Source organism: Pogoniulus pusillus, chromosome 2, assembly GCF_015220805.1.
Source record: "Pogoniulus pusillus isolate bPogPus1 chromosome 2, bPogPus1.pri, whole genome shotgun sequence".
In the NCBI taxonomy this organism is placed as follows: Eukaryota; Metazoa; Chordata; class Aves; order Piciformes; family Lybiidae; genus Pogoniulus; species Pogoniulus pusillus.
Window position 1 is genome coordinate 19069869 of NC_087265.1, and position 20966 is coordinate 19090834.

At 40.6% G+C, this 20966-nt stretch overlaps 1 protein-coding gene across 1 annotated transcript in view; it reads left to right on the forward strand.

Moving 5' to 3' along the window:
* Nucleotides 1–371: 371 nt before the first annotated feature.
* GYPC (glycophorin C (Gerbich blood group)) overlaps nucleotides 372–20966 on the forward strand; it is a 46960-nt gene continuing 26365 nt past the window's right edge. The window contains exon 1 of the mRNA XM_064157699.1: nucleotides 372–544. Within this exon, the coding sequence (XP_064013769.1) occupies nucleotides 511–544 (34 nt within the window). The 5' untranslated portion in view covers nucleotides 372–510. The remainder of the gene's footprint in view (nucleotides 545–20966) is intronic.

Below are 20966 nucleotides of genomic sequence, written 5' to 3' on the forward strand. Positions count from 1 at the left end.
GTGAATGTTAAGGATGCTACTGGGTAGTGAAATTTGAAAGTCGTACTTTCGATATCAGCCTCTGATGATAGACATTTTGAGAAAAGAGCAGCAGGTTTTGCACTAAAAAAAATAATTGCAACAGTAGTGAGTAGTGGTTTGGGGAGTGAATCTAATAGGTGCACCTAGATTTGGCTAGGAATTAAGAGAGTGGGTTTTTTTTTCCACTGGTTGCTGGCTAGTGAAAGCAAAGGGATGGAAAATATCCAACTTGCAAAACTCGAATACAGTTACTGCTATCTGCAAATGTGTGCCCCTCCCCGCTCATGTGAGCTACACAGGCAAAAGAGAATGACACATGTGCTGTTTCCTTTTCCAGTTGCAAAGGGGTCAGGAGCCAGGCAAGGAGAGCCAGAACAAGAGAAGCATTTTCCTGGGCTCTTCCAGCTGTTCTGTTCAGTCCTGTCGGCAGTTCTGAGCAGGGAAGAGAGTTTGTCAACACAAATAAGGCATTTTTCAAAGGCGCAAATTATGAGTTACCCAAACAATACGACATCTCAACCACGTGAGTACCCTTATTCCTCCCCTCCCCCCGCCTTGCAATGAGACTGGGTTTATCAGTCTGCCACTTAAGGAAAAGATTGTTTAATGTGTTTCATATTAAAAAAAAAAAAAAAAAAAAAAAGTATGCCTGGAACTAATTTTGAAGAAAAAAGGTTGTGATGAAACTGCTTTCCTTTTTTATTCTTTGTGTTTGTGCGTGTGTGTAAAGAATTGAAATGGGCTCTGCAAACTCTGGTTCCTGAATAGGAGCCAGAAAATTTAGCAACATTTCCGCCTAAATTCTCACTTAGAAAAGTTTGATTTGAATGTTTCTCCCTCCTCCTGCCTCCAGGAATGAAAATACTGAGCATTTTGAAAGTGTACTGACACTTTTCTAAGATATTAATACTGTTGCCCAACTTGTGGAGTCTCAAGCTGTCTGTGTGTAATATGAGACACAAGCCACAAACTGACAATCTATATTTAAAGCCACAGTGTGTTTCTGCCCCTGGAAATTTATAAACGTGGGCTTAAGAACAAACAAATTAGTTTCTCAGCAAGAGAGGGTAAAGGAGGGCAAGTCCTTTGCTGGCATAACTCAGTATATTTCTGTACTTTTGAAAAGAGAGAATTTGCCTGAATCCTCAAGTGAGCACAGAGGCTCAGCTGCAGCATGGCAGCACTCATTTTGGGACAGTGTTACAAAGAAAGTGGACAGGAAGCAGTTGAATATTGATTTGATAAGCTAATGAAAGTCAGTGCAAAAACTTGAGTTTTCAATGCTGCAGTAACTCCATATCTCTTTTATGGCTTTAGTATAATCTTTCCTGCTTTAGTATAATCTTTCCTGCTTTAGTTCAAAACAGCAGGTTTGTATTATTTTTAACAAACAAATTGCCAATAGCAGAATTCTTTATCATACTATGACATCAGTAATGAAAGTAGCAAGTACAGACAGCATTGCTGGGAGCTGCCTGAAATTCGGGATTCAATACAGAGCCTGCTGTAAGAATAATTGTTTTGTATGGATGTTGACACTGACAGTGTTTCCAAAGCTCTGAATGAGGAAGGCTGATCCAGCAGAAATTACATTGTCAGCAGCATCTCTGGAATCTCATCCAGCAATTTCTGTTTACCCTTTAGTCATTTCTGCAAGTTCTAATCAACATCAAAGATTGAATACTACTGCTACATTATATTGTATTTTATTTTATTCAGCTTAGAGTATTGTAGCTTATTTTCTATTGTTTCTATTACAGCTTGCTTTCTATTATTAATGGGATAAAAACATGCAGGATAATTTAGGATTCTGAGACTTCAGGGTTTGAAAAGCTTGGGCAAATTCCGAAGGCTCTCCAAGCATGTGTAAGAGGGTGGTCATGACTCATTGAGGGGCATTTTGGTCATTGTGTGATATTAACAATGGTCAAGAGCCAATCTTGTATCTTTAGAGACATGCTTGGACAGATGACAAGTCCTGGACTAGATTTTCATTCCTGAATATATTATAAATCACTTCTCTGGTACACTCAAGTCAGAGGACCCCACAGAAGGCCAGGGGTGGGTCTGGATGAGAATTCAGTACCTCATGGGGCTTTTGTCTTTTCATCATGAAAAAAGGCTGATGCATCAGGTTCTCATGTGTTTTTTTTCCCCAAAATCTAGACAGGAATTCTAAGCTTGAAACATTTTGAGTTCATGTGATTGCCAGTGAAAATAAATGGCTTTCCATCTAGCTAGAAGAAATGTTCTGACTGAAAAAATAGTGTCTAACTATTCTTTCTTTGCTCTTACGGTTTCTTTTGCTGATCCAGGTAGAATGTTCCCACATTCTGTTTCAGACCTTTTCCTTTTTTATTTTTTTTCCTTTTTTTTTGTATCATGGATCAAATTTACAGATTAAGCATAAAGTTAAATTAGAGTGAAATCCAATATATCTATGCTCCTGTTTTTATAATAGTATAAGTTTTAGAGTTAAGTCTTAGCAAAAAGAGTCTTATTTCTTAGTAAAAATCCTGCAATATATGCAAAAAAACCCAAGATATTGAAAGATCAGTGTATTGAAAGACAATGGACCACAGATGTTTGCCAGAAAAGCAGAGTAACTGGGGAAATAATTTTGCTGTGTAACAGTAATTAAAATGTTAGAAATGGGTGTGAAAAAGCATGAAGAACCAACAAAAACCTTTGACTATACTGAACATACTAATTCTTTGCTGAGTGCCTGAAGGTGAGATCACAGAGCAGCTACCTACTGATGTAAATTGCACAATGTTATCTAATTGCTCATATTCTTTGCCTGTTTCCCTGTATTCACTCATGGCTGATAAGGAATTTTATTCATTCTACAAATACAATAAAGTCTGGGCAATCCAGGTAGAAGCGGCCTGCTGCTTCAGATTTGAAATAGTCGGGTCTGTAAATCTTACAAGTGAGTTCTGCCTTTATACACGTATGCCACAACGAGCACACCATCTAAATTCAGGCACTTCCCATTCCCAGCTCAGATATCCCATCAGTTTGAGCAGGCTCTCAGTATACAACAGAGAGGCAAGTAAGACAGCAATTCAGCCTCCCGATGTTAGGCATTGTGTGTATATTTATTCCATCATTCATTGGTTATGAGCATGTGTATAGCTGGAATAAAGTGAAATATCTAAGTAAAGAAGTCTGCTATCAAAGCTAAAAAAATGGAGTTGGGGTTGAATTTGATTGATCAATACAGTATTGTGCTGTGAATATATCTCCATTTTCTTTTCTTTCTTTTCTTTTTTTTTTTTTCCCTTCTTCTTAGTAAAGGTGATAGTAGTAGTATGAGTATGATATAAGAGAGACCTAGCCAGACCAAAGGAATGTGAACTTCCTGAGTTTTAAATGCGTCATTTATAAATTTTTCTTCCTCCCACCACTGCTCAGATGTACAGGCAGCAGCTGCCTGACTTATTACAAAATTTGAGAAATTCCACACATTCAGCAGTCTCTGTTCAGACTGCTGCTTTTGCCCTCTTCATTTAGACTGCACTGATTGAATTCCAAGGTAATGGGACAGCTCAAATGAGGTGAAGGATTCACACAAATAAACACCACTGGGTTGAGGGTTCAGTCTGGGGAGGCAGTGATCTATGCAAAACTATCTTTTGGGGTCTAAGGCGTTCCTCCCCTTGGGGGAAGTATTCTGAACCTTATATGTACTCAACATGTTCAGAATTTTTTTTCATTTGGGGCTTCTGGTACTCCAGATGCAGCTCTTAGAGATAATGGTTAAGGAGATAAGTTTGTAGAGGCCTCTCTTCCTCATCATCTACCAGTAGATAAGGTCTTCCTTCTGGATGGATAGAGAACCAGTGCTATGTAGAAGAACTGGCCCAAATGGAAACCAGGAGGCAAGACTGGACCCCAGGCTGTGCCCCATCTTCAGAGAAAAAGAGAGCCAGGAACAGGACGAAGCAAAGCAAGCTTTGTGAGATGTATGGTTGCTATCTGCATTGCCAGCTGTAGTTCAGCAGTAGCTCAGGTGCAAACTCTACCCAGCTCAAAGGAGAGCAGACTCTGTTGCTGCCTTTGCCCCACAAACAGGAGGTCTTGGTTCCATCATGCCTAGTTTCTTCAATTGTTGCAATGACAATTAAACCTTCTGGCAAAAAAGAGTCAGGTGTGTATGAGCTGTCTCCTCCACAAAGAGGAGGAGACATGAGAACACGGCAACTGTGGCTCCCAGTGCGGACAAAGTGACTTACAGCTGTGAATGGTAAGTCTGGTTCTGAGAATAGCCTTCCTCTATATTCAACTCATTGTAAGTTATATTTTGAGTTTGCAGACTGGTCCTTTAAATATTCCTAGAGCAATACCACTTACTTTACACACAGCCCCTGTGAAAAGCCACAAATGATCTCTGTAGACTTTTAATCATGTTATTTCACTGCCTTGGCAACAAATTTGATTTAATTGCCCTTAATCAACAGAACCACTTGTCTATGACAGTAACTAATAAACAAAAATGAAGGCTATTGATTATGAAAATGTTGGTCTTCACTGGTAAACATGTGAGCATTTGTAAGCAAGGAAACCTAAAGATTATAATAACCTTTCATTTTGATCAGAGAAGCCTCAAAATGTGTCCCACAAACATTTATGTAAATGGCATACCTCTGCCTGTGTACCTGTCTCCCACCACTGTGCACATGAATTTTTGGCTTTATACCCCAGGGTTCTCCCTCATTTCCTGAGATATATATGTGAAAGTCTGCAAATTGGAAGGCTCAGAATACACCTGGAATTTCAGTAATAAACAGCAGAAACATTGGCAAACTGCTAAGCTGGAGAAGAATAAGGGGGAATGTGCACACAAATAAGAGTCTGCTTTTTTTTTAAATACACAGTTATCATTTCTGGGTGCTGCTTTTCAATCACATACACAAAAACTCAAACAAACAAAAAAAAATTAAAAAAAAACCCAACAACAACCAAGCAACCAAAAAAAAAGTTAAAAAAACCAGTTATATACATTACGTGTTAAAGATTTAGGTTATGGCTGGTTATGTGCTTAAGTCTGTTAGTACTGCAGAATTGTATTGTCTCTATCTCATTGTTGATAGTGCTGCACCTTTCTTTCTAGGCTCTTGTGGAATATACCTGGCATCCATTGCTGTTCAAATGACTGAGTCCAATCAGCAAAGTCTTTTGTAAAACAGGCTTTTATGATTGTATTCTCTAATGAAAGTCTGTTCGTGTGTCTGCTCAGTGAAGTGTCTGCCTCTATTGTTGTGGAGGTATTAGTATTCCTATAGCATAGAGAAATTCAAGCCAACAGAGGAATCTGTGCTAGGTGCTGTATAGGCACCCTTCCTTCAGAAGGCTGTTAGCCTACATAGAGAGGACAGATTACAGGTAGGAGTTAAATTACTGCGTTCCAGGGGCACTACTGGAAAGGCAACTATGGGAAGGCACATATAGTAGTGAGGAGGCAGGAGTCAGTATTAGTTCCAGCAGATCCACTAGGACAAGAGTGCTCTCCTTCCCACTTTGTAAGTTGTAATTAATTAATTTTGTAAGTTGTTCTTAGTAAGAAGTAGCAGCTCAGATGTCATTTACCAACTGGCCTGTTTGTTTCCCACAGAAAAGTTTTAAACATGACATTTGGCTATAGTAGGATCTTTGGTTACTTTTTTTTTCTTTCTTCACATCATGAAAAAATGAGAGGACACAGAGATGTTCAGTGATAAGAATACATGAACACCTTATCTGGGCAAGTATTTGGATGGCAGATAGACTGTATTTTACTTACTTCTGGAAAACTTATGTCTCTAAATCAAATGAATTTGACAGTGTTACACCAGTAATGAGCTGATGAAAAATTCATCAGCTGCTAAGCATTCTGAAAAATTGCTTATTGAATGAAGAAAAGTGGCACTTGGAAAAATCAGATTTGGTTTGCCAACAATTTATGAACACGAATGGAGAAAAGGACTGTCTTCTCTGTATAATTTATTTGTAACCCATAACGATACTGAACATTATAACAACAGACATGCAGCTCATAATCTTTGGCCGAAGTAAAATCTGTGCTCTTCCATTTCTCCAAGAGCCAGAATGATCTAGTTCACATCAGATTCCTATCACTACAGCATTAGCAAATCAAATTCACTCTTTGTTCATGTTACTCCATTATTTCAGATGTACCTTGCATGTGTAGTTTCACCAATGAGACATCTGGTTAAGTCATTATCTTCTTCATTAATCTTCTCATTTACAAAGGAGGCAAATTTCTCCTATCTTCTATTCTGACATATGTTTCACCACCGGCTTCTTCCTGATGAAGCACAAAACTTCACTTAAAATCTCAATGGGTTAAATTTATTCTACTGCATTGAAGTTTTAAAGTGGCTTGGGTTTTTTTGTTAGTTCAGTATTTTTTTCCCTTTCCCTTTCTGTCTCTTTTTAATCTTAGAAAAAAAATAGCTATTTCATGAAGGTCTACCTCTTTCTTCTTCAGATAAGCCCTGAAATGGAGTTAAGCTTTTTATCAGTAAGTTGCAGGGGAGCTTTTGAACACACCCTGAGACAGCTCCATGTTATCATGAGTGACAAATGCCTATTTTACTAGGGACTGCATGTTTAAAATATCCAGTTTATGAGGCAGTCAACATTATGAAGAGCATGTGTGACAAGGTCACAGCAATGCAGAATCAGACAAGTCTTTTACATACGTTTAGGCATTTAGATTTGCAAGCAGACTATTTTAGTAACATCAAACCTAGAATATGGATTTGAAAACTTCATACATGTGAGTGATGGTTTGGGTGTTACCCACCCTCCCCCATTCTTATGAAATGGGTTAGGAATTGGCTGGAGGGCCGAGCCCAGAGAGTGGTGGTGAATGGTGCCACATCCAGCTGGTGGCCAGTCACTAGCAGTGTCCCTCAGGGATCAGTGCTGGGCCCCATCCTCTTTAACATCTTCATAGATGATCTGGATGAGGGCATGGAGTCAGTCATCAGCAAGTTTGCAGATGACACTAAGCTGGGGGCAGATGTGACTGAGTTGGAGGGCAGAAGGGCTCTACAGTGGGACCTTGACCGCCTGGACAGATGGGCAGAGTCCAATGGGATGGGGTTCAATAGCTCCAAGTGCCAGGTGCTGCACTTTGGCTACAACAACCCCATGCAGAGATACAGGCTGGGGTCGGAGTGGCTGGAGAGCAGCCAAACAGAGAGGGATCTGGGGGTGCTGATTGATACCTGCCTGAACATGAGCCAGCAGTGTGCTCATGTGGCCAAGAGAGCCAATGGCATCCTGGCCTGCATCAGGAATGGTGTGGTCAGCAGGAGCAGGGAAGTCATTCTGCCCCTGTACTCTGCACTGGTTAGACCACACCTTGAGTGCTGTGTTCAGTTCTGGGCCCCCCAGTTTAGGAGGGACATTGAGATGCTTGTGCGTGTCCAGAGAAGGGCGACGAGGCTGGTGAGAGGCCTCGAGCACAGGCCCTACGAGGAGAGGCTGAGTGAGCTAGGATTGTTTAGCCTGGAGAAGAGGAGGCTCAGGGGTGACCTTATTGCTGTCTACAACTACCTGAGGGGTGGTTGTGGCCAGGGGGAGGTTGCTCTCTTCTCTCAGGTGGCCAGCTCCAGAACGAGAGGACCCTGCCTCAAGCTACGTCAGGGGAAATTTAGGCTCAAGGTGAGGAGAAAAGTTCTTCAATGAGAGAGTGATAGGATACTGGAATGGGCTGCCCGGGGAGGTGGTGGAGTCGCTGTCCCTGGAGCTGTTCAAGGCAAGACTGGATGTGGCACTTGGTGCCATGGTCTAGCCTTAAGCCCTGTGATAAAGGGTTGGACTTGATCTGTGAGGTCTCTTCCAACCCTGTTGATACTGTGTGATACTGTGATACTGTGAAATCAGGCAAAGATCTAGGGTAAGATAGAGTTCTGTTATTTCCTGAGGCTTTAATAATCAACACTCAGGAGCTAGCAAAGGTTGCTCTTCTAACTATTGATGGTTCGTTCAAGTGCTATGAGGACAGTCACTGTGCAATCCAATACAGAGAGCAGAAAATGAAGATTCTGAGGTATTTATGATTCAAGAATACTCTCAGAGAGGACCAATCTCTATTATTACCTGTCTCTCACACCTGCACTCTCAAGCGGTCTACCTCAGATATCTTTTGCACCTCCTAATCCTTCCTGTCATTCCCTTTCTCAGGTGAGGCTTTTACATTTACCTGCAGGTAAATGCTCATAGCACAGAAGAGATACACAGACCCCAGTTGTTAAATGCCATATTATCCCTTCTTTAAAGAGTTTTCTACAGTCCTGGCAGTGGGAAGTAAGAAAATCACAGGCAAGGAAGGCATAAATCTTACATTATTCTCTGGGCTGAGGCCTTGTTTCCTTTGGGAGTCGCTTCCTCTTCCATCTCACCCCTTCTTCTCTGTTATTTTCTCTTTACTCTCTCATCTTCACAACTTGCTATAAACCAGATCTTTCCTGTCATCACATATGACAGGAAACAACCTGGGACACATTTTTTACATCCTGGCTCACACACTGGGGGAGTTTATTGTTGTCTTTCTTGAATTGCCATAATTGCATCAGTGGACTTTATTTTTTTTACTCTGATGTGTAGAAATCCAGTTTTCTCCCTAACTGAATTCACTGGGACAGTTCTGATTTCAAGAACCCTACACTCTTAGTTACTAAGGGCAATTAAGCACTTGATGGAAATAGGAGGATATACACAGAACTAGGCTGATCTCTACAGAACACCCTCGCAAGGTGTTGAGCGGAGCAGACCAGGAAAGAAAACTGCTGAGAGCCATGCTTCCGTTTCAGCTTCCCCTTTGCTGTGGGAAAAGGAGAAATTATTATCTTCTCACTCTTTTTAAAAAAAGCTCAGTGTTCTCTGTACAGTCTGTCACTTTACTATTACTCATTCTACCCCTGTCCCAGTCATTGAGTGACTTCTAACATCGGCACAGACAAGAAGAACAGCCCCAGATCAGGGAGGAGGAGGAAGCTTTGTAGGTCCCACCTGTCTAGGCTACCTCTACCTAATAGAAAGGGACTCATTCTTCTACTCTGGTGATTGCTTTTGGCACCTTTCAATCTTTCACTAAGAGGCGTCATTTCTTCCATGCCTAGAGTTCAAGCAATGGTTAGTGGCAAGATTCTTGCTTACTCTTTAAAAAATGAAAACTCACTTTCTATCTTACTTTTTTAAGAGTTGGATAGATCTGGTCCCTCCAAATACCTCTTCTATGCTGCTTGCCTCAGCATATCTGTCCAGTTTATGCTTCCTCCCTCCTTCTCAGGTTAACCATCCCATGTCCTTATCCAAGAAACCTGCTCTCACTTCTATTTGCTTGCTGAACTGGATACAACTTCAGATTACATAAAGTCTAATCCATTAGCCCAAAGGCAGTAATGTATGATGATTTCATGCCACGAGAGATGGCACAGGTTGGGTTCATAAGCCCAGAAAGAAGATTGTTTGCTCATAGTCTGGGTTAACCCAGTTTTTCCTCTCTTTCTAGCTCTCCAGTCAGTGTCTCCTTCCTACACATAATTAATAGCAAGTTCTTACCATCTTTTCCCTCACATCCTTCCCACTCCTTTTTAACAAAATGTAGCCTTCTCTGCTGCATAGAAGTATTGCTTTTGCTTTGTTTAGTCTGTAATTTTCACAGCACAGAAACTGTCTCTCCTTCCATCTCCTTTCCACACAAAAATCACCAAACAACTATTTACCACTTCAGTGCTTATGATTAAGGGCACTGACCACATCCGTCTTGCCAAGTTACTTCATCAAGTTGAATATTCTGGGCAGAGATTAAGCCTCCTGAATTGGAAAGATAAAATGCAAAAAACAATCTTAGGTGTGACCCCAACTGACAAAGCATAGAAAGTTGTAAGGACTTTTGGGTTTTCTCCTCAAAAATCTTTTTTCCCTTAAACATATTTATTTGTATTCTATGAGATGGTCTCTAGACTGTGGAGAACAAAGGGAGCTGGAAATCCAGTGAAGTTTTTAAGTGCATTAAAGGTAGCATGCTTCAAAGCCACATGCCTGAACATTTAAGTGCCACGGAAGAAATGAAGTGGCAGGTGGCAATACATGTAAACATGATTGTTCTAATCTTCAAACATGTCAAAGTTGACACAATGTTTGAGAAAAATAAAAAATACAGGACACTGCATGCACACAGGAGAGCATAAAACCCAAGGACACCAGTCAGCTTGGTTTTTTTTTCTTTCAGCCATATTTCTGATCTCTAAAGTAATTTACAACAATAGAGACGTGGATTTACCAGACTTAGGTAGAACCTTGCAAATTTGAGCATGGACCAAGTGCTTCCTAGGAGATTTGAGTACAGAAATGTAGTTCTGTTCTTTATAAAAATGTTGCAAGATAAAGAGTACAAAATGTCATCCAATATAGACTAGTCACATTTCATAAATGGTTATGTATTATGAATAGATAGTCTTCAATATTCCTCTCTTAGCAACTGAATCATTGTTGAAATATTTCAGGTGGTTTCAAAGAGTCAAAGTGAGGTAAAATTAGACTATTTTCCTTCTCATTGCATAACAACACTTGTCCACCAGATCTACCCCTTTCCTATAATAAATTTTTATACATCTTTTCTGATCAGTTCTAGTTGCAAACAAAATGTTTCATCAGCTGAGGTCTCAGCATATAAACAAATGATTGACCATGTTTTTTCTCCTTCATGGCTCTGCAGAGCTTCTCAGGAAATGTCTAGTTATCATTGCATTGCCAAAGTCGGTGGTGCTGAGACACTTACCCTCTGGAACTTGAGACTGCTTACATTGATTTCATTTTCTGGTTTCATATCTTCAGTTTTTAATATTATTATTCTGCTTCAAATGCATTGATTTAGCTCATGGCCACCTCATCCTCTGTCACCACAGAGGTTAATGAGGGCAAAGTAACTGGTTCTTGTAGGAACTGATATTGAAGGCAAGGGGTACTGGGGAGCAAATAACGATAAACTGATCCTGTATGCTCCCAAAGAAGTATAATTCCTGATGATTCAAGGCTCTTGCACATAAAAAAAAAAAAAAAAAAAAGAGAGAGAGAGATTTCTGCAGCTCCTGAGCTTATTCTCCCTGTGGATTAATGATCCATAAGGGACTCTTTGTACCAAGGAGGAGTACAAGGAGGAGTACATCACTCCTCCCACTTTTGGCAGGCAGGAATGTGACTGGGGAGACAAATGCTTTTGTATTTCTCTGAACTTTGCTGTTGCTCCTCAGTAAAAGATTTCCTCTTCTGGAATCCATTAAAATCTGTGAATCTCAAAGATTCTTCTTCCTACTCCCACATGTCAAATGCATAACCTCTGCATTCTGCATTTGTCAGCTGGAAGCAGGATATGAGCCAAGCCCTTCATTTGAGGTACCTTCTCTGATTTCCTTTGCTCATGATGGATGAAACTTTTCACTTCAACAGCATCTGACTTATGTCAGAAGGTTCATGAATGACTGGAGTAATGATGGGGTGACAGAAATAGATGAAACTGTTCAAAATGTGTCATTGCTAAATAAGTGAGGATCAGCTTCAAGCACAGGGGAAGAAAACAAGAGGTGATACAATCACATAACACTGTTTTTAAGATAAAATGCAGCCTGGAGTTTTCCCCTCTGCTCCCCTCCATAACTTGCATTTCCTTTAAGGCATGACCTTTTCTCTGGGGTTGCTACAAGCCTTCCCCAAGCAGGAAACATATCTTACATCCAGTTTTCTCCAGAGCTTGTAGTGGAGCACATGAAAGCATGACTTCCACATGGCTGCTTCCATTATGCTGTTTTTAAGTGACCTGAGTACCAAATCAATGGACAAATCTCCCACTCTTTCAAATGTCATGCAGCCTAGCCTCAGGACCTTGAAGAGTCTGTCTGCTGCTGGAGGTAGCCAAAGTGGGAAATACAAGCTACTCCCTTTGGAGGTCTGAATGCCTGCTTTTGTTAAATATGAAATTGCTGCAGTCATTGAGAAAGGGGAGTAGCACATGTTCTGTAGTAAAAAATTGTGTCTGTGATCCATTCCAGAGGGCAAGGATGTATTTTTCTCACTGAAACTGGAACATCTAGGACATGCTAATTTCCACCTATGCGGTTCCCATTACAGCTCACACCTGAGAAAAGGGTCTCAAATTTTAAGAGATTTACCCTCCCCGATCATGCCCTGCTGTCTGCAGCACATAGCAAGGTCCCAGAATTGTAGGCGTCTGAGGGAAGTCTGCAGGAAAGTTATTAATAAATGAGGATGTCCGACTTTGCAATTGATTTTGTTTGCTGCTATTTGGCACAATATCGTGAACGCTTGCTCACTATATGCAAGAATATACATACTGCTATGAGAGTACTTCTCATTCACACTGAACATAATCCTACATGAGAGAGGTAGCAAGAAATGTAAAGCTCTTGACAAATGCAAAGTTATGGCATGCCAGCTATGGCTGATGGCTGTATCATCTCTCAGAAAACACATACCTGTCTTTCCCATTTTCCATTCTTGATGGGTTATTTCTTGTCCATCTTCTAGCTAATGAAATTTTATATGCATTTTTTCTACTTACTGTTTCACTGCCATTGAACAACATTGTGGCATTACCAGAGCTGTCTATGTGTTTCTTGTGACCGTCACATTTCCCCTTGGCCTTTGGATTACACTAGTATTGAGAAAAGGTAACCTTCCCAGGGATACTACCACCTCTTCCCAACTATTACAGTATCTTTGACAAGTGATTGTCAAAGTAGGTTTCATCCTAATAATGTTATTCTTACCTTAAAAACAGGAGTTAAACACTTTTTCAGCTCTGACATGAAAGGGCTGTAGGGAATTGACTTGATGGTTCATCTTACCCATTAGAGCCAGTATCAGATGCCTAATGGATAGTTAAAGCACAGGGCAAACATCTAAGACATGGAAAATTCTTAAGACAGAGTGAGAACTTCAGTGTTTCAAGGGTTGCATTTGGGTATAAAAGCTTTTGCATTAACCAGTTTCACATATGAAATACTTTAACCTGCTGCTCACATCCAGGCTCAGCGCTTGGCAGGACGGAGTCTTAACCTCCCTCTCTTCTTGAATGATCTCTTTTAACTTGTGATTGAAGGAATTCAGCTTTGGGACCTCAACATTACTGAAGGTGCAGCTCATGGCAGGGAGCAAGGCACTCTTCTGTCTTGCTCTCCCAGGAACTAGTGCCTCTAAGAGCCAGGGAGAAATGCATGTGGCCATGGCTTTATCATTTTATCACCTCTAACAGCCAGCTGAGCAGCAGGACCTGGATCCAGCAATGATAAAGGCCTGAAGCCTAAATAATAAATAAATAAATAATAAAGCCTGAAGCTGTCCATGCTGCTGTCATGCCTAGTCCCTGTCTAGGAAGGAAAACAGGATAGGAAAATTCTCCATCTCTCCTTATACCCTCCTTATTCAGAGAAGCTCCTGTTATTCAGGCAAAAAAAGTTCATCAGAAGGCTTTAAGGGAGTAGGGCCAGACATAGATATGTGTCTTTTTTATTAAGCATGTGTGTATATCCTAGTGAACACTTCTTGCTGACTGTCTCCTAAAGGGACTCCCAAGAGCAAAGAAGCTAGAAAAGCAAGCTTTAGAGCTTCTGTTTGTGTGGCAGGGGCATGAGGAAATGTATTATGCAGTTAGCTTAGTGAATTTAGAAACACAGGTCTTGAGGAAGGTGAAATTAAATTTGACAGACAGGCTCTGCAAAAGTGTGGTCTGTTTTGTCCACTTCTTTCAGTTTTCTATCCCATCCAAGAAAAGCTAAAGGGAAATGGAATTTACTCCTCTCTGATGTGTAACAGATGCATACATCTGTGCAAGCCTTTCCCTGGCATGAATTACAGCATGACTCCCCCTGAAATAAACCGCAGTTCACACATATCTCAGGGAGGAACTTGGCTCTTAAACAAAGTTTAATGAGAGTCTGTTCTGGCTGAACTCTACTTACGTCTTCATATATTCCAGGGCTGTGCAAGTGCTGTGGGTTTATTCTTCTGGGGTTTTGCTTGTGATTTTTTTTCTGTGGGTGGTTTGTTGTTGGGTTTTTTTGCTTGTTTGCTTTTGAGGTTTCTTTCATTTGTTTGGTTGGTTTTGGTTTCATTTTCACTTTCTTTATAGTAATAGGTGTTTCAGTGAGAAAACTTCACTTTATGATTCTGTTCCAAATCAGACTTCTCTGGAGGCTGTGGTAAATAGTTTGGGTATGTTCTGAAAAGGATTTGATAAATGTAAAGGCTCTCTTATAATTACTCAAGAAGGCAGATTTTACACCCTGTTAGGCAGCATCAGCTGGTGAATTAAACTGGGAAGCTGGAAAACAGAGAAGCGACAGAGATGCCTGAACATGAGCCAGCAGTGTGCCTAGGTGGCCAAGAGAGCCAATGACATCCTGGCCTGCATCAGGAATGGTGTGGTCAGCAGGAGCAGGGAAGTCATTCTGCCCCTGTACTCTGCACTGGTTAGACCACACCTTGAGTGCTGTGTTCAGTTCTGGGCCCCCCAGTTTAGGAGGGACATTGAGATGCTTGTGCGTGTCCAGAGAAGGGCGATGAGGCTGATGAGAGGCCTCGAGCACAAGCCCTATGAGGAGAGGCTGAGTGAGCTAGGATTGTTTAGCCTGGAGAAGAGGAGGCTCAGGGGAGATCTTATTGCTGTCTACAACTACCTGAGGGGAGGTTGTAGCCAGGAGAAGGTTGCTCTCTTCTCTCAGGTGGCCAGCACCAGAACAAGGGGACACAGCCTCAAGCTACGTCAGGGGAAATTTAGGCTGGAGGTGAGGAGAAAGTTCTTCACTGAGAGTCATTGGCTACTGGAATGGGCTGCCCAGGGAGGTGGTGGAGTTGCCATCCCTGGAGCTGTTCTAGGCAGGATTGGATGTGGCAGTTGGTGCCATGGTCTAGCTTGAGCTCTGTGGTAAAGGGTTGGACTCGATGATCTATGAGGTCTCTTCCAACCTTGGTGATACTGTGACTACATATAAATCTTCACTATAAATCTTTGGTTCTATATGTTTAGAGTATTCGTAAAAACAGAGTTTATATAAACTTTCTCTGTTGCCCCAAATGACCAGTGGGTGGGAGGTCTGTCACCTACTTCAAAGGAAGAAGAAGCAGTTTAACAGAAAGTGCTTTTGCAAATCCAACCTTGAATGTGTACCACTTGGTATTTCACTTTGTGTTGGAACAGTGACCTTATTTGATACAAGTGTAAATGGGACAGCAGTGACTACTGCTCCTCAGTTGCAGTGCTATTGCCTCTCAGCTGTAGAAGACCAACAGCCCTCCAGGCAGGAAGAGAAGTACAGAATAACAGCTCTACTCTAAGATCTCTATTTTGACAGCTGAGACAGGGTTCTAACTTCTTAAACCATTCAGATATATTCTTACAAAGAGAATGCCAAGCCAAACTTTTTTAATGGCCTTTTAGAGCTACTGTATTTCAAAGGAGTCTCTTGCTGTGGAAATTGGGAGTTTTCTGTTCTGTTTAGAGCAATTCAGCAAGGAAATCACCAGCTTTATCCAGCTGTTTTTCTTGATATCCTTCTCTTTTCAAGGACTTGTTTTTTTTTTTTTTTTTTCCTGACTATAGATTTATAATGTTCTTCACTCAACCAAAAAAGTATTCCTGCTTTTTGTCCTCTGTCTACAGCTAGCAAATCCCTCTTTGTTAAAAGATCTATGGGTAGCTAGACCACATGGGGTCTTGGTTTAGTTTGCCTGTGAGTAAATAGTCCCCAGCTCTTTAGTTTTAGCAGGCTGGTTTTCTGCTGAATCAGCCAGAAAGGAAAAGGGTTAGGAACAAGCATGCCCTTTTCTTTTGGAATGTAGCAGCCAGCTCTAATCACACCACCACACTCAGCTTTCCTGCATATGTATTTCAGACATTTAGGAAAGGAGCAGCCTAAAGGCTTTACAATATGTCAAAAACACGCTGATCAGAAAAGTGCTGTCATAACTATTTGTTTCTATTGAAACATGTAAGACTTTGCTCCATCGAAATTGCTAGGGCTGTGTTGTGGAGGCAGGAATTAATATGTGGCCAGGTCAGGAATTTTATACAAAAATAGTTATTGTATTTTCCCAAAAACCCGCCCCCAAAACTATATATACAAGGATTAATTTAGTTTAATTAGCAGATTGAGTTGCATGAGAATTATCTACAGAGATACCATCAATAATCTGACTATTTTGGAAGTCAGAAGTTGGAAAAGGCTGTAGCTATTAATTAAGAGTGGTTTTCTTTCTAATAAAGTTGAGCCAAAATAACTCACGATCAGGCTGGCTTCCTGGTGAGGTTTGTCTCTCTCGTTCTCCTGCAGAAGCTGTCGAAGAGTCGTTAAGAGGTATTCAGCTATTACAAAGGTGTCAATGGGGAAGCCGTTCTTTGAAGCTTTCTGTATTCAGCTTAGGCGAGCGAGGGGGTGTGGGGAAAAGTCTCAGGCAAGCACGAACGTCCAGTCATGGACGAAATCCAAGGTGGAAACCCCAAAGGTGGGAAGACCCCAATATTTATACCCTCACTAGACAAAGGGCAGAGTTACCACACCTTAGGCGTGAAAGCGCACAGCCAATCACAGCCAGATCTCAGCGCGGGCACTGCACGGGGCACTCCTCGTGCGGGCAGGACCCCTTTGCTCACCCCCTTCAAGGCTGCGGGGCAGGCGAGGTGTGTGTGTGGGGAACCAGGTGTCTTTCCAGTCACGGCAGGAGAGGAATTTAGGGGTACAGGACTCCAGGACAGGCTGTCCAAGCCAAATCTGCCTTTGAAGGTTTAAAATATATTCCAAACATGAAAATGTTGTATTATGACCATACATGGAACTAAAGAGAATCAGCAATGTCCTTTTGTTTTTATCTTTGCTATTTAAAACACTAAAGGCATCACCTACAATCTTTGAAATGATCACACAAACATGGCATTTTTTAAGTTAGTGAACAAAATATTAATATTATCCAAGATCCCATAGCTGCTTCATCTTTCACTCCAGTTTCCTAATTGAGTCTTATGCGTTTCTGCTCTCTGTCTGCTTAACCATCTGTTCTTTGATCTGTTATTTAATCATCGGAACTTAAGGATCCACTGATCAGTTTCAGCCAGATTTGAAAGGGAAGCTAAAGCCTCAGAAATTATTATTATTATTATTGTTATTATTCCTCAAGTTGTATGAAAGTAAACATTTTTCTACAGAGAGCTATTCAAATGAGTAGTAACCCAAAAGCCACTCCTTATTGGGAGGCTAAGCTAAATTGATTGTTTTCCTAATTAGGAATCTAAGTCGCATCAAATTTTGTCGCAGTAAGATTGCTTCCAAAAACATGACTGAATGCAACTTAATAGACAAAAGAAGAGTGAACAACACTACTTAAGCACCTGTAGGAGATATCTGGCCCTTCTGACAAACTCATGTTGAAAACTCTGCAAAAAAGTCTCTGACTATCTTATAGAAGGACCAAGCACTTACCATAGTCTTTGGAAAGGAACAGCTAAGTAGCACTAGCTGTAATGATTTGGCTTAATTTTCCCAATGATAAACTACATAAAGCTAGTCTTGTGATCTAAGATGTTTTCCTAGGTTTGTGTTTGCTTGATGGGAAGAAAAAAATCTTGAGAAGAAAAATTCTCACCCTATTCCCCACAATTCGTCACACCTCTGCTGCAGCTAAGTGAATCTCCCTGCAAGAAGGCATATCAGAATAGATTAGACTAGACTAGAATAGTTCCAGCTAGAAGGGACCTACAACAATAATCTAGGCCAACTACCAGCTAGTGTCCTCTCTGAAACACCTAAGGGAATAGTGTAGAATAGTAGTCTAGTCTAGTAGTCAAACACCTTGCCAGGCTGGTTATTAGCTCTGCATCTACACAGTACTTATTATTCACATTTCATTAGAGAAGATGAACATTAATAATTAACTTCACAACAGTGTAAGATCCAATCTGAAAACGCTTCAGCTATGGATTCAGCAAATGCTATTTCATGCTCAAATTAGTGAATGTATTCAAGATGCTAAATATGCTATTTTTCAAATAACGACAGAAAACTGACCAAAAATAATAGACAAACAACACAGCACTTCTTTTTATTTTCCCTTCTTTTTTCCCCTTTTTTCCCCCCCCCCCACCCTATTTTGCTTTGTTTTGTGCTGGTGGAGCACCTGGGTAAAATGACTCTTTGTTCACCAATATGGTTAGATGGTCATAGTCCATTTTATTTCCGTGATGCAGAGACTTACATGCATTCTTGCAAGAGGCATGCTCAACTAAGATTGGTTACATATAGAGGGTACAGGGTTACATGTGACGCATGGATAGGCCAGTATACCATAACAATCTGAGGGTCAGCCTCTGAGGCTGGCTAACTCTGCCTACATGCAGCCGGCACTCCACCCCCTGCAGCTGCATGTGGGGGTTGCTACCCAGCGCCTGGTGTCTTAACTCCCAAGATGGACTCAAGGACATGGGTTGCTCATGTTTATCATTTCATGTCCTGTTAGCAAGAAATTCTCCAACAGTTTTTTTTTTTTAAGAATTATTGCACAATCTGTCTAGAATTGCTCACAGGAATTTTGGTAAAATTGCTCAACTCAATTCAGGCAGCTCAGACCAATACATAAATTATTTTCAGAAAATAAATCAGGCTTTGTCTTTTTAGATTGAGCAGGTATGCAAACAAAATCTGCATATTCATTGCAGAAACCTTGGAAAATGAGAAATGATTTTGCCCTGAGCTACTATTTGCCTTGCAAGTTTCTAAGATGTTCAATATGTTGTTTTTTTCTTTGTTTAATATGCTCAATATTTAAAGCATTTGGAAGATTAGTTCCACTACAGATATCTCCATTAATAAAATTAGCCTTCTCAGTGCTCCAGAAAAGATCTCTTTGTCCCCGAAGAGAATATGCAAAACATCCTGACATTTTCACCTGCAATGCTTAGTAGAAAATGCCGTAGGCAAGCATTGGTATATGAGATGGATGTAGCTGAATAGAATTCATACCAGTAAGGTAGGAGATGGAGCACATATACCTCTTGTTTCCAAAAATTGTCACCTGTTGACAATTTTGCTATAAAGTATTGGTGATGGGAATGAGATATAAAGGAAGAAATCTGACCATGTTGAGAAAATATTTTACTTTTCTAGAGATAGTGGCCTTGTACTATATCCTTTGGCTTGACAGGATAGTATTTTTGTATGTAACCACAGGCTTTCACCAGGTTCCAGGTCATTTCTAGATGACATCACCTGTAATTTAAGCACAAAGTCAAGATTTTTCATGTCAAAATGACAAACAGGCAGTATCAGCCTCAATAAAGTAATGGTCACATTTCTTTCCTTGCACAGCATTTTTCATTAAAACAAGTTTTCTGCCAGCAACAAAACCAGTGAAACACTCCTGCTTTTGGATTTGTATCTCTGCCCCTTAAATCACACCCCCAATATACACTTGCTCCCTCCCATATCAGCTTCCCATGAGTGGTGGATGCACCTTAGTGTAGTTTCTCCAGACCTATGTGCATGATGACTGGAAAGCACTTGGCAGTTAGACAACTGCCTGCTGCTAAGAAACGTTTAAAATTGCTGAGTCCTTGCAACCTTTTCCTTCACTGCTGGATGATTCTAGTCTCTCTTTTATCTCCAGCCTACATTTTTCATTAGAATGGAGGTAAAGTGCTTATGTTTACCTTTTATTCCTTTAAAAATGGTTGAAGCTGAATAACGGATTCTAAACCTGTAAAGGTTACAAGGACATAGCAGAAACAGAGAAAATCAATGCACAAGTGTTACCAAGTATATTTCAATGGAAATATTTCAAATGCAAACAAACAGTTCAGTTTGTCTTGGATAGGCAGACAAATTTGATCTAGTGTTTGTCTTGAACAGTGCTATATCCATTTAAAATGTAAACTAAAACCTGATCTTAAAAAGTTATAGGGGTCATTTAATGAAGCTCAGCAACATCAAGAAACAGAGATATCACCTTTATCATCTCATGACACAGTCAAAGGGTCTGAGGGTCAAGACTGAGGCTGGCAGACCTGTTAGCTATGAATTAAAAGCACATCTTTGTAAATTATAACAAGCAGTTTAACAGTTAAATTGCCTTACTGCATCAAATGACTATTTTTGTAAGAGGTTGGGAAGGAATTATCACATTGTCCAAGACCTCTTAGCCTCTGACTTTCCACTGAAAGGTTCTGGCTCAAATTTTTATGCCTGTGCTTCTAACATGCGAAGTTTAGGTCAGGGGTGTGTGCTTCTTTCATGCACTATTTCTCAAGAATTACAAGTATTTGTTACAGGCTGTCAGATGGGCTTTCACTATGTCCATAGTCAGCTCCTCTGACTACCAGCAATCACTTGCAACATTTGCAATGGTTAATCAGTTAAGCCAGTGACTCCTTTTGATCCAGCTTTGATCTCAGAGAGTGAAGAAAGAGTTGTTTGCTTCCCATTTTGATTCAGGAAAAAATATACTATAGCTTGAAATTGTTGACTTTGGAGGAAAGTCAAACAGAAATTATTTGATAGATTCATTGGATATTCAGTGTTTATTTCAATATCTTCTCAATTAAAAAGTCCTTAAAAGGGGTACTCTGTTTTGATGAAGCAGGGGGAGGGGGAAGAGAAAACTTCCTGATCATGGGTTGTACCTTATGGATTGATTTATACCTCATTTTTCACTCCTTCTTACAATACCAGGTAAATTCATTTTCCACAGCAAGATGTTGTATGTTCAAAATGTGAGCCAGCTTTGACAGCTGTGGAGGTTGCATTAATGTGTTTCTATGGAAAAGTAAGGAGCATTCTGCAGTGATATAAGCATGAGGCAGCCAAAACAGGGTACAAATTGCCACATGCAGCAGTTTTTGGAAAAAAACAAGACCACCTCCGAGG